General features: G+C 30.6%; 1 protein-coding gene across 1 annotated transcript in view; it reads left to right on the plus strand.

Annotated features, from left to right (window-relative positions):
• Positions 1 to 14853, plus strand: part of LOC126879762 (uncharacterized) — a 118385-nt gene extending 103532 nt beyond the window's left edge. Inside the window, exons 5-6 of the mRNA XM_050643014.1 lie at positions 2330 to 2462; positions 5829 to 14853. Of these exons, the coding sequence (XP_050498971.1) occupies positions 2330 to 2462; positions 5829 to 5952 (257 nt within the window). The 3' untranslated portion in view covers positions 5953 to 14853. The remainder of the gene's footprint in view (positions 1 to 2329; positions 2463 to 5828) is intronic.
• Positions 14854 to 15259: the final 406 nt, after the last annotated feature.

Genomic DNA, 15259 nt, shown 5'->3' on the forward strand with positions numbered 1-15259 from the left:
AGCGACGCGCGACGGCTCTGTTAGAGACCGCGCGCGGGCACGCTGTGTATATCAGTATTGTCACCATTTTGAGGATTGGTAACATTAGTTTAGTAAGTACCTATTACAGATTACAGTGTGCGTGCATTTAAACATGCAAGAATGTTGCTACGTATTGCGTAATTGATCAACTACTTGAAGAGTTATTCTCCTTGTATATTTTTTTTATATATAATTTTGAAGAAAAAAATGATATTACTGAAAGTGGAAGAATTAAAATATGAATAAAAAATATTTTTCAAAATCTATCCTTTTTCCTACTTGTGCATCTTTTATGTTAACCCTTAACTGGTCCGGCGTCGTCTGACAGACGATTCAATAAATTTGATTATTTTTTATTGGAAATTGGCACCGCCCACAGGCAAGTCGTTTTATCTAATCCTTAAACTATTGGAGCTTGACAAGTGGGTGTATTTGAGACAAGTTTCTCTCAGTTCCTAAAAAGTTATCGCAACAGTTAGGTTGAGAGTAGCTCCTCAGACGACGCCGGACCGTTTGTGTCACTTTTTTGTCTTCATACTTGGAGTTCAAGAAGAGCAAGAGGATGTTCTTATTTTAGAAAAAGCGCAAGATTTGCAGTTTATGTCCTTGCAGAAAGTGCAGGATGACAAAATACCTGTGCTTGAGTTGCAAAAAGCCTGTTTGTTTGGGATGTGTAAAACCACTACCTACGTAAAAATTGCATATAAAATAGGTAAAGTTTGACTGATGCTGGAAACAAACATTTTTGATCGATTTTTATTTTACCTAGTTTTTTCTTTAGTGTACATTTGAAGATCTATCCTAGCAATACATTTTTTTTTCATGTTGTTTTTATATATTTTTTTATTTACTTTACAAAGCTATGTACTTTTTCACAAATATTTGTGCGGATTTCAGTTTTATTTTAATATTTTGTTCTTAGCCCAAATAACGCCCAAATCTAATACCTTCACTTTTATATAAACATATCAAGGTAAGTTTGCAACATTTATTCTTATTAAAAAAATTATTTTCGAGTGTTGTTTTGCTTTCTTGAAAAGAGTAGTTTCGCAGATGACGCCGGACCAGTTACGCTACTGCTACAGTACCGGACCAGTTAAGAGTTAATTTTATGGTAGAATAATATGTTTAGTTTGTTTATTATTTATTGTTATACCTGTTACATATACGTAATAACATACATATAATTTGAGAATAGTGATTTGTTTAATTTTATCCCACAGGATTGAAAACAAAAACTTATATTTTTGAGGTTCAAAATAATTTTTTTAAATCAGATTTTTTTACATCTGGTTTGGTAACACTTTAGAAAAAGTCACGCGTCGCCACTGTTTCTGACTGATGTGAGTTTGCACTTTCAGTTTGCTTCTGTATTTATAAAATAAAATTTAAATTATGGTTTTGTTTGGAATAATTACTTAAGAATAATAATTATGATTGGGATCGAAAATAATACCTAACCTTTTCCTAATCACCGTACAAACCTAATAGCCGGTTTTTACTTTAAAATGAAAAAACCGGTTATAACCGGGACAAAAAACAACCGGTAAAACCGGTTATTGCGAAGTAAAAAACAGGTTTTAGGTTAAAACTGGTAGGTTTTTCCCATCCCTACATCTAACCAACCGGCGATTTGCCAGGCGTCTATCCACCCAAATCAGTCGTGTTTGATATTCCATCCGGGTAGCCTGGCTATGGACACTATGGAGGAAAGCGTAATAAGTTCTGTGTATAAAAAGGGGAATTTGTGACTCAGCAGACCCACTATGTGACGAAACATGGCTTAAAATATGTGTTTTATTTATTAATTGCAGTTGCATTGACAAAATCCAATATTCAAGTCAGGTGAATCTAAAAAACAATTTGTAAATACCTTCAGTCGATTTTTCTCCGCTTTCTGAAAAGTATAGTTAGTGAGTTTTACCTGCAATAGGACGATATGCTAGAAAACAAATCAAATGTAACGTAACAAATGAAACAAACGATTCCTCAGCAGTCAGTTGGATACTGACTTCTGACTTCATTTTACTCTTTCACTGCGTCCAGGATGCAGCGCTCCTCCACCATCCACCTTTAAAATCCACCCTCCAAGCCACCATCTAGCATCCTGCAGTGCGGCATCAGCTTAAGGGATGGATCCCCGGTAGAGTTTTTATGATATCAATTGGACAAGTATCAAAACAAAATTCCACTTCAAGTGTCGGTACCTTTTGTAAAACATAGGCGGCGCAATAGAAAGTGTATTATTATAAGTATCGAATTATTTTGATTCTATTTTTTTAGCTCTTCATTATTTTTGTTTTTATAGGTACACCTATGACAGATTGTGAGCAAAAAATTATGCAAGAAGACGCACAAACTTATTACGCAAATTGTCTGCTTAAACTGAAAGAAGGAAATACAAACAATGATAATTTACTTTCAAAGACAAGTTTATGCAGGTAAAAACTCTCAGATAATATTTTAACCTAAAATAGGACACTCTGTATAAAATACGTTTAAAACTCATTCAAAGTCATTAATCGATTTAGTAACTGTTCTTGGATTCAATAACCGCGAGTAACATTGGATTGTCATGTTTGTTATTATTTAAAGGTGTATATAAACATTACCTCGGGCGAGAAAGATATTATGATTATTGTTGTAGTTAGCAAGTAATCACATTTAGGATAGGTCGCGATAATATAAATAAGTTATTATGATTTAGTCATCGATATGGTAAACCGAAAATATATGTATTTGAATAGAAATAAGAGTTTTAATTAATTGGGACCAGAAGCCATTAACATCACACATGGAGGGTGTTCTGATAATGGACACTTCAAGTTGGAAATGGAGACGGCCAAAATGGAAGGTGGACCAGGACTCAGGAAGACAGGCAACCCAGTGAGCGGACATTGCAAAGACAAAGTGAAAATAAAATTTAAGTAAGAATGTATATTTTTATTAAAAATGCTTCCTTCGTTTTTTTATGTGTTATTATTGGACATTGAATATTTGTGTTTGCTATCGAATTTTATTGAATTTATTTGAAAAATCTCTATCCGATTTCGATTTTAAGTATGGTTATTTTTGAATATTTTATGCGAATTATTATTTTAATAGCGAATTATTTTAAGAATGTCCATCGCATTTTGAAATATGAACCGATTTTGAATATTTTTATCTAACTTTTATATGCTATTATTGAATTTTTATTGAATTTTTGTCGAATATGTATAATATTATTCAGTTGTTATTAGCCAGTTGTTTTTATTATTGATCTTTATTGAGTAAATTAAATGTTAAATTTTGTATAATATGAACCTGAATTAATATTTTTGATAAATAATATATAAATGACTTTTTTTAATAAATAATGATTAGTGATGACATATGTTGATATAAGAGCTTTAAGACAAACATTGATATAAGCAAGAGTCCTATATTTAACGAACCGACCTGATGAGTCAAGATAAAGAATTTGGAGAAGAACTGTATAGATTAGAAGAAGAACTAACAATATTATAAGCTGAATATTATGAGGCAATTTGGGACAATAAGAAACCCACTCCTCTTGTCAAATTAGGAAGGTAATAAGTGATTTACAGAAGCTTGAAAGCTTATTAGAGACCCACTCTGTGTTTTGATGGGTACCTATTTTATTCATTATTATTCGTGATTAAACAATGGATTTAAAGCAAGGGATTGAGGTTGTGAAATATGTTGAAGAATTTGATCTATGCAACGAAGGTATACCCGCTTTTATTTAGGTAAAATGCAGAGGTTTCGTGGCTAGTATATGAAATGGTTATTATGAGAGAAATATGTAGAAGAATTTGAACTATCCACTCGAGTGAAACCACTTTGATTAGTCGAACGTAGGTATTGAGGGATGTAAAGGAAGTGATTATTAGGATGATTAAATGACAAATGATTTATATGAAATATGTATATGGTAAACTGTAAAAGTGTTGTTATATGAAGAAAAATGAAGAAATATATAGTTGTAGTGCCAGACAAGAAGAAGAAGAAAAAAAAGGGAATTTTTAGTAAAATATGTGGGAAAATGGAAAAAGATACATAAAAATTGTCAGAAAATAAGCAAGATTAAGAATATACTAATCAGAAAAGTAGCTAATCATTGAATTATATTTAAGAATTAAGGTGGTAATTTTTTTCTCTAAGTAAATAATTTTAAATGTAGATAATGAATTCAGGTTAAATTTTTGCGGAAAATGGAAGTATTTGAACATGAACAGACAATCTCTTACAGTAAGTGTTAATATTAGAAAAAAGACAACTAAAAGAAATTTGCTCTAATCTTTATATGACATTATTTATTAATATTTATTCTAACAAAAGACATTAATTTTTTTATTATTAAGTATTAAAAAGGAAGGGACGAATAATAATTAATCAAAATCAGATTGAAATAATAAGATGAACTAGCAATGTAACGTTAATTTTTTATATACCGCTTAATAGAGGTTTAGGTAATATTTAGCTTAGCTTAGGAAGTATTAGATTCGAGATTTTATTATTACAATTAGATTATTTACGGCTTATATGCACTAAAAGGCTATTTAAAAGTTAGTATTAATTTAATTCACTGTGGACACTGTTTTGATGAAGTGAATTAGTGAACAGAAAAAAAGGACGAAAAGACACGACGTGAAAGTACGTGAAATAGTGATAGGTTAAAAAAGACAGTTTAGTTAAATAGGGAAAAATGTAAATATCTTGAGATTATATTTTGCATAGGTATATATTAGGATTACAGTTAACCTACAGAATCCCTTATCTAGGTTTTATATAGTTAGATCTATAGTTAGGAAATTTAATTTTTGAAAATAGTATTAGGTAACCATAAACATTTTGTAAAAGGGAAAGAGGAATATATCGTCAGATATTCTTCTTCTCTTCTTAGGATTTTCTTTAAAAAAAACGGCGGTTATGTAATATAAAATAGGACATTCTGTATAAAATATGTTTAAAACTCATTCAAAGTCATTAATCGATGTAGTATCTGTTCTTGAATTCAATAACCGCGAGTAACATTGGATTGTCATGTTTGTTATTATTTAAAGGTTTAAACATTAACTCGGGCGAGAAACATATTATGATTATTGTTGTAGTTAGCAAGTATTTACATTTAGGATAGGTCGCGATAATATAAACAAGTTATTATGATTTAGTCATCGATATGGTAAACCGAAAATACATTCATTAAAAAAACTATTCTTCTTTTTTATCGGTTATTAATACGATGTCATCGGCGTACCTTAGGTGGTTCAGGTTGTCCAAAAAATTTTATACCTTTTTCTTCCCATTCTAATTTTTTAAAGTTATCTTCCAGAGCCTGATTTAAAAGTTTCGGTGATATTGTGTCACCCTGTCTTACGCCTCTATTTATTTGAATTGATTGTGTTCCTTCGTATACTTTAATTGTTGGCTTCTTTATATATATTGGCCATTAGGTCTGTATGTCTGTGGTCAATTCTGTTGTTAATCAAAGAACTTTTCACTGCCTAATGATTGACACTGTCAAAAGCCTTTTCGAAATCTATTAACGCTATATATAGAGATATGTGGTATTCATTTACTCGTTCTTTAAGAATTTTCATACTTAATGAATTGTCACTTCTGCTAAATCCCCCTCTAAAACCAGCTTGTTCTTTCGACTGGTATCCGTCGAATTTTGTCGTCAATCTATTGCTGAATATAGAATTAAATTACCATTCAAATAAGCTATTACACAACCCCTACTATCATTTAAAAATATATTATTAGTTATATAACTAATCCTATCTTTAAAATTGTTTTAGGACAGCTAAAGAATTTGCCAACTGCTTTGCAGAAACTATGTTAAATAAATGTAAAAAACATTCCGATATTGAAACATTTACACAAGATTACGTGAAATCTCAAGACGAAATATGCAGCTTATAAATAAACACTATGGATTTATGTCAAATTATTTTCGTACTCGAAGTATACTGACCAATATTTTTAAATATATTCTCAATTAGGTACGTCACAATAGGAATAATAATGTCGAGGAAATGAAGCATTTTGGCTCGCAATTTTTTCGTCCAGCATGGATTTCCTTAAAATGTTCACAGAAGGTAGGGAATAGTCCAAGGATCATTGTCTATATCATGCCGCTGTACGCTAATACCTTGGGGGTGGCTGCCACCCATCTCGGGGGTGGGAATTTTTTATTACATTTTAACCATGTAAATCGATATAAAATGTAATTCTAAGGAAATCTTATTTTTTACATTTTCTTCGTAGGTAAAACTAATATTTCTCGAGTTATTCGCGCTTGGAAGTAACAGTTTTTCATCGAAAAAATCGACTTTTTAGAGGGTTTTTTGAGAATACCTCGAAAAAATATGAATTTAATCAAAAAAACTGCAGATAACAAAATTGTATCTTTTAGTAACACAAACTAAATGCTTTTTCTATAATATTTTTAAAGCCAATACAAACCGAGATACGGCATGTTAAAAGTTAGCATTTCTCGTCAAATGCATAATTTGAAATATTCAAAGCCAAATAACGGGAACATTTTGCATTTCTCGATTAAAACTTTAATTATCTTTTTTGAAGCACACAATTAAACCTTTCAAAAAATAATAATAAAAAATTTTTATCACCAAAATAATGCGACTCATGATCAAGAAAAGTAGGTACCTGCTTTTCTCTACGAAAAAATCAGTGAAAATAACCCCCTAACTACCCTCCTAATTAAAAATTGGTTTTAGCCTTCTTGTCATTCCTTGTATATTTGTATTGTAAATACACCCAAGAAGTTTGACCTATTTAAAAGGCCTAATTTTAGAAAAATTAGAATTGCCATTTCGTGTTTTTCACATTTTACTTTCAAATATCTCCGAAAATACTGGAGATACGAAAAAATGATCGATTACTAAATTGTAGCTTTTATAATAGCTAAATTTATATTGTCCATAGATTTTCATTACAGTCAATAGTTAGCGAGACATAGCGGTTTAAATCCTCTATTTAGGATCAAACACTCCCTTATTCGAGAACTTTAAACCCACCTTAATTAAAAAGTAAGGGATCTGACGGAATTTAATTTACAAATTCTTATAGTTATTCAAAAATCCTACAAAATTATTTTTGAAAAAACTTTTAATCATCAAAAATTAAGGAGTTTTGTTAATAAAACTATTTTTTTTTTTTTCGAAATATTCGAATAGTCCACTTAAGGAACATTTTCAATGCATGTATAATACCACATAACTGATTCGTATACTGGAAAGTGACTTAAAAACCATTTGTATTTGTACTTCTACATATTTGTAAATTCGTATTTTTGTGTAAATAAATGTTTTTGTAATTCTTTAATTCTACTTTTTTTTATTGTATAGATCTATTAAATTATCTACTTATAAAAATTGTCATCTTCTAAGGGTGGTTTTTAAGGGTTGAAATATTATGATATTATATCCTAAAGCATAAAACAATCAATATTTTACCCAATCAAAACCAAATTTTTCCCATATTAAAGTTTACAGTGTTTTTAACACAGTTTACAGTGTTGTTTTTGACAATACGGGGTAGTTTACACCTCTTTAAAAATAATCGACACCCTTGAGGATGTTATAGAATATGAAGTAGATGATGAGATTATCCTAATCTCAAATTTTTATGTAAATCGATACAAGCCGAAATTATTCATTTAGGATAATTAATTTTTTATATATAGCTCCAACGGGTTATTTTAAGGGTTGAAATATTATGATAGTATATCTTAAAGCATAAAACAATTACATACTATGTAACTAATAAGAACCAAATGTTGACGATATTAGTTAGTTTAAAAGTAAGTTTAAAATGTTGTCTTATAATTTTTTACAAGTAGTTTTTTTAGGGGTAGTTTCACCCTTAAAAAACCAAAAGCGTACAACGGCTCAATATAGAAAATGAACTAAAGGGTGAAATGAGCCTAATCCCAAATTTTTGTACAAATCGATGTTGGACGAAAAAATTGCGAGGTTTTGCTATTTTTTCAGTTTCATTTCCTCGACTATTAGCCAAAAATCATATTTCATGACCTGGCGGTATCTGTTTTGAAACACCCTTATTTGGGTAAATCGTACATTTTCCTATATCGTATATTATGTCTTATTTTTTTGCTTTAATCGCTTCCAAATATTGTTCGAAATGATCATTTTCATCATGTAGAATGTAGACACTTCCGAAGGTGGACTAAATTTTTCATTAAACAATTTTTTAAAATAATTAAAACAGTTCATTTTTTTATCTTTTTTGTTATTATATCTCGGCATCTACGCATTTTAGAAAAATTTTCTAAAAATAAAAGTGTTTTGAAATTATATTTCCAATGTAGAATTAATTGCAAATTGAAAACATAACTAATATTATTGCAAAATAGCAAGCCATAGAGAATCGTAAACAATTATATAGTAAGTAAAAAAATTTAAGAGCCACATAGAACCTTAGAAATCGATAAATAATATCTTTTTAATATAAAAAACACTGTACAAAATTTCATCAAAATCTATTAACGGGGGGGGGGGGGTTATGAATTTTTCTCGAAGCTATGGTAGAATTATTGGTACCCTGTCAAAATAGCCCCGTCAAAAAAGCTCCGACAAAATAGCCCCGACATAATATCCCTCACACAAAATAGCTCCGACACAATAGTCCCGACAAAATAGCCCCGAAAAAAAAGCTCCCTTCAGAATTCATCATGAAATAATTCCTTAAAAATACATTTTTTCGGAAATGGTAATTATCCTCTATTCAAATGTTTATCTTAACCACATTAAATAAAAATGGTCTTTTCAGAGAACTCGAGTCCTGTCTTTCCTGCCTCTTGGAAGTTTGAACATTTAAGTTAGGCGAAAATCAATGTTAATTTATAAAAAATTTTTTCTGTTTTCGGGCAACAGTAAAATGCATTTTTTCTACAACCGTGTTAAAAATGCAATTTTTAGCACTCCATGCGTGCGTTAAAAATGCTACTTTAAGGCACTAGTGCTTTAAAATATTTTTAAGGCACTGCAATTCGTATTGACCGTATAGACAATTTTGATATAATGTCAAAAAAAAATATAAAAATGGAATGTCAGTCAAGTTCAAGTAAAAGTTTTTGTAGCTATTGTCCTGTAATTACGTTTGTAGAAAAAATATTGTATGATATGCGTGTTAAAAAGTACATATTTAAGGCACTCATGTGAATTGCAGAATTCGCTATCGCTCATTCTGCAAACTTTCACATGCGTGCCTTAAACGTGTACTTTTAACACTAATATCATAAATAACTATTAAATTAAATAAATTAAATACAGTCTTCCTTTTTGTCAAATAATTTAAATTAAAAAAAATTTTTGGACACCTTGTATAAATAATTATGTAATTTTGACAATAATAAATAATTATGATCTATTTTGTCGCGGCTATTTTGTTTGCGAGCTATTTTGTCGAGGCTATTTTGTGTTCGGGCTATTTTGACGGGGCTTTTTTGACGGGGCTGTTTTGACCGGGCTATTTTGACGGGTCACGAGAATTATTTTATTTTTAATGGTACATTCTTTCACGGGTTTTGGTGTAAATTGTAAAGAACCGCTTGGATTGATATGAAATTTGGCATATGCATAGCTAACATATCAAAGAAAAAAGTGATCTGGTGCCGATGTGTGCTTTTACCCTGGGGGTGAGTTTCACCCCATCCAGTGGGTGAAAAATATATGTCCAAGATAAGTCCCGAAATGGATAAACTGCCTAATTTTAAGCAACTTTTGTTCTATAGAGTTTCTCCGCCAAATATATACTTTTCGAGTTATTTGCAAGTGGATATGTTCATTTTTCAACAAAATAACCACGTTTTTAGACGGTTTTCGCAAATAACTCAAAACGTAAGCATTTGCCGAAAAAAATATTCTTAGCAAAACTATAGCCTATCAAAAAGTGAAAAAAACGGTGTATATATTAGGTCTCTATACCTAGCAAAAGCAGAGTTATAGCTAATGAAAAATAGGTTCTTATTCGAAAAATTCCAAATAGAATAATTCAATGTGAAATATCCAAATAATGAAGCATTCTTGGGGAAAACACATTACAACTTTTTTAAAGTGTTTTAAAAAAGCTTTATTTCTGTTTTTATAAAAAAAATTTCTAGCATCAAATGTAAGCAAGTTACGCTCATAATAGTTGGTTCCTTTTGTTTTGGCAAAAAAAAAATCAGGAATATCACCCCCCAATTAGCAGCTTAAATGAAATTAATCGTTACCGCTTTACAAGTTACTTTACTTATATTGTGTTTATATGATCTGTAAGCTTCATCTATTCAAAATGATTATTTTTGAAAAAAAAATGGTTTTAAAATAAATTTTTAAAAATTTTTTTTTTTTCAAAATAAATTAAAAATTGTTAGAGATACCAAAAATCTTAAACAATAAAAAAGTCAGCTTTTCTGAATATTTTGTATTTTTTGTTTTTCTGTAAGACAAAAATTGGTTAAGATTCGGTGTTTCTAAATTTGCATACACTCGTGATAAGTGACTCGTTTAAGCCCTTTTAACTACAGCTCTTTCAAAAATAAGGACTTTGAACCGATAAAACTTACAGATCATATTATGATCAATACGTACGCGAGTAAAAAACTTGTGGAGTGGTATCATTTGAAATGCTAATTAGGAGGTGATTTTCCCGATTGCTTACCAAAAAAGGTACCAACTTTATTTTGAGAGTAACTTGTTTACTTTTGATGCTAAAATTTTTTTTTAAAAAACAAAAATAAGCATTTTTTTAAACACTTTATAAAAGTTAAAATGAGTTTTACCCAAAAAAGTGCTTCGTTTTTTGGTTATGGCCCGTTAAAATATTCGACTTGGAATTTGACAAATAATATGAACCTATTTTTCATTAGCTATAACTCTTCTTCTACTAGAAATAGTGACCTAATATATACACCATGTTTTTCACTTTTTTACGTGCTATATTTTTATGACCATTTTTTCTCGACCAAATACTTATTTTTGAGTTATTTGCGAAAATTCGTCTGAAAACGTGGTTATGTTGTAGAAAAATTAAGATATTCATTCGCAAATAACTCGAAAAGTATGATTTTGGTGAAAAAACTTAATAGAGCAAAAGTTGCTTAGAATTTTATCCATTTCCGGACTTATTTCGAACATATATTTTTCACCCCCAAAAGGGGGTGAAACTCACCCCTAGGGCAAAAGCACACATCGGCGCAATAACACTTTTTTTCTTTGACTTGTTAGCTATGTGTATGCCAAATTCCATGTCAATCCAAGCGGTTCTTTAAAATTTAGAGGTTTTGCAATATTTTACCTTTAAAGAACGTACTATAAATAGAATAAACATATTAAGTACAATTCAAAGAATATTAATAAAAATTCAATCGGAAACATTGAAAAATAAGCAAATTTTGACAAACAGCTCAAAAAATGGATTTTGCGGTGAACATCATAACTCGTCACTGTATCCTACGAAATAAAAAATTCAAAAATATTTAATTAGCCTATGAATTTTACGAGGTAACAACGTCGAATTTTTTTATTTTTAATGATTTATGAATTTTTGGTATCGCTCAGAAATCAAGATTTTTTGTAAAAATTTTGTGAAAATCAACAGATTTATTATTGTTGAACAAAAAATAAGCACAAAACGAATATCTCGACGGTGGTGTTACCTCACGAAATGTCTAAAGAAAATAAATGCAAAATTTCAGGTAGATCGGTCAAGTAGTTTTTCAGTTACAGTTTCCACTGCGTTTGAAAAAGCAGTTTTAAGAAAAATGCGTTTAAAATTTTGACAACTGCATCTTCATCTTCTTCATCAAGCGAATCGAAGGTAGGGATATTGAACACGCTGCATCTCTGGTAATTTTACTCCGATCAATCTGAAATTTGCAGAGAGTATTGTTGAAAGTATGCACTTTTATTTGAAATAAAAAATAATTTAATATTTTAAACCATACCCTTCCTTAAGTAGTTTTCGCCAAATAAATTTTGAAATGTAAGTTTAAAAAAAAATGTATTAATTTGAGATATTTTCTTTAAACCAATATCTTCATTATGCCAAGAACTTAGTAGCTATAAAGTTTCACGTAAAATTTCTTTTGTAGAACCGGGGTAAAATGTTGATTTACATGTTTAAAAATACAGCACTATCGACGAGACATCGTGGCGGGGACAGCAATTTCAGCCGGCTCGAAAATTAAATCAAGCCTTAAAAATAGCAAAACTAATTTTTAATTAACTGAGCTTCTAATGAACCTATTTTAATATTTTTTATTGAAATTGGGGTCCCGGAAGTTACAGCTTTCAAATATGATACTCTTAAGAGCGTATTATTATTTATTTTTTATGGTGGGGGAGCAAAGTATACTAAATGTGCAGTCGCTCTAGCGCTTTGGCTTTGGAGACGTATTGGGTTGTGAAGAGTAGGTTCTAAAGCCAAAAATGTTAAGTAAAGTTGTCCATTTTAGTGGGAACCTTCCATCCTTAATTTAATTTTCCATTTTCAACAATGGTTTTTTAGATTACAGCGCCATTTATCCATAACTCTAAAAAATGTCTTAGTAAAAAAGTTACTTATTTTTACGTAAAAAAATCCAAATCTGCAATAAAAGTGAGGGCTCCCATTTACGATTTTAAGTAACCCCCCATCCCACCTTCTTGGGGGGGGGTCGTGTTTGGTGTCGTTCGATAGATTTTTCAAAAATATTGAGTAACTATTTTATAGTTTTTCGATCTGTCATTCATTTTGCGATATATTTGCTTTTTTCTTGTGAAATTTTGGGACTCACCCATTTCCTTACACCCCGCTCAAATCGTCAGATTTTTGAAATATACACTGTTTTGCATGTAGGTACTTAACTTACCTTATCTTAATCTGGCGATTTCGAGTTTTTCTAAAAATAGATTTATTTTTCGGCCCCCTCTTAATAATTAATGTAGATACATATAATACTGTCCTTTAAATTGTTAACTCCTTTAATTTTAAATAAAAGTATTAGTTTATTACCTTAAAAATTTGTAAAATTTTAAAAATTACATAGGCTTCCCTGGTCAACGGATTTAAGAGATTTGAATTTTGTTGGAAAGCTTAAGTGTTCTTTAATATGTAAAAAAATTGGTACTTAAAACTTTTTTGTTGCCTCTGCATAATTTCGAAAAATAATAACTTTTTTTAAACAATTTAAATCACAACATTATTTTGCAAAAGCTACGACATTGATTCTACTGGAATTATGTCCTGTGTTTTGATATTAAAGAAATATTCTTGGTAAATTTTGAGTGTTTTAAGTCGCTTTGAAACACAAAGCGACTTTGAAAGAATCATTGCGAAATGAAAACATTGATTTTTGACCCGATTTTTAATGGTTTTTGCTAATTTTGCAATCATAATAATTATTTTTTAGTTTTGAATCAATTCAATCTTTCAGTAAATTTAATTGCAAGATTTTTTTGTTTTCATGAAATTTTTCTAAAATGCACAGCTGCCATATAGGAACGAAAAAGAAAACACAAAAATGTCGGTATGATGAAATTATAATTTCTAATAATATTTCGAAGCGAAAAAATAGGATCATAATATACAATTTACCCAACCTAAAACAGATACGTGGGTGAATCAAATATGAACCGACCTTTCCGTACCCACTTAGCATAAACTGGCGGATATGTCTAAATTAGTCCTGCGGTGGCAGGTTATAGTCTACTGTGTGACTGCGCGCTACCGCCTGTTCTCTAATGACGTCCACTGCCAGTTGCAGTACTGTTGCGATGAGCGAGAGAGTAGTGCCATGGATGGCTATGTTCGGTTGCACAACCATAGCCACCTTTACTTAACGGTAAAGTAAAGGTGGCTGTGGCACAACGCATTTTTATCAAATTCCTTGCAAAAGAAAATGTTGGTCCCACTGAAATTTGGCGAAGACTAAAAATCAATATGGGAATCAAGACTGTCTAATACACAAGTGAAATTTTAGCTTAGACAAGTTCGTAAAGGACAAGATGCCGTATAAAACAAAAGTCATCAATGACGTCCAAAAATTATCCGATAAAGGCGAGAACTCGTTTGTCTGAAGGCAAAGTTTTAGCGACATGTTTTGGAATTATCGTGAGGTTTTGTGGCTAAATTTTCTTCATGAAAGACGAACGATTAATGCAGCTTATCACTGGAGTCTTTTCGACCGTGTTCGAGTTGCCTATATGTCCAAAAAACGGGGATGTCGTATACGAGATGTATTACTCTTGCATGACAACGCCCGACCGCATACAGCTGACAAGAAAATATAGAGAAAATGCATTGGACTCTCGTTGAACATCCTGCATACAGTCCTGATCTTTCACCATATGATTACCACATATTCGGTCCAAAAGATGCACTAGGCGGAGGGAGTTGTTTTGGTGAAGATAATCAAGTGGAGCAATTCGTGAGAAATTGGTTAGATACCGGCCCTCACTCTTTTTATGAAAATGGAATACACAAACTTCCTAGTCGTTGGGAAAAATGCATACATAAGGAAGGAATGTATATAGAAAAATGGAGTAGGTATTATTTAATGTTTGTAATTAAAATTTAATAAAAAGTTATTAGAAAAGGTCGGTTCATATTTGATTCACCTCTTGTACCACCTGGTCTAACAAATAACAGGCAATATTAATTTTAAGTTTAATTATTGTTCACTATGTTAAACACACTCATTGGTAATATAAATTGTGGTAACAAACTGATAATGTTCGTTAATGTAAATTGTTTCACAATAATGTACATTAAGCTTTTAGGTGAAATAAAGTAACTACTAGACAGCATAATAAAGTGTTTGTTTGTACTTAATAGGTATTGAACTATAAACCTACCATTGTGGATATCGCGAGTCATTAAAATCTGAAATATGACAATAGTTATTATTATACTTATTATAAAAGCTAATACAGCATAACCAATATTAGTCCAGAGAAATAAGATTTTTCTCGTGACACATCCCCCTCCAGGCCGAAACCAAATTTTTTGAGTAGTATCTATATGAATAACCATTATGTTTCCCGCAGCCAATTTTGATGATATACATAGTTATAAACAAATCAAAAAACAGTAATTTTTCGCTTTTCGTCTATAACCAAAAAGTTAAGCATTTTAAACAAATTTGAGAGTAAGCAACTCATAAATCGTCTGAAAAATTTCAATATGGTGTTAGCTGAATATGTCGATCCTTATTGGTTGC

The sequence above is a fragment of the Diabrotica virgifera genome, chromosome 2 (genome assembly GCF_917563875.1).
Source record: "Diabrotica virgifera virgifera chromosome 2, PGI_DIABVI_V3a".
In the NCBI taxonomy this organism is placed as follows: domain Eukaryota; kingdom Metazoa; phylum Arthropoda; class Insecta; order Coleoptera; family Chrysomelidae; genus Diabrotica; species Diabrotica virgifera.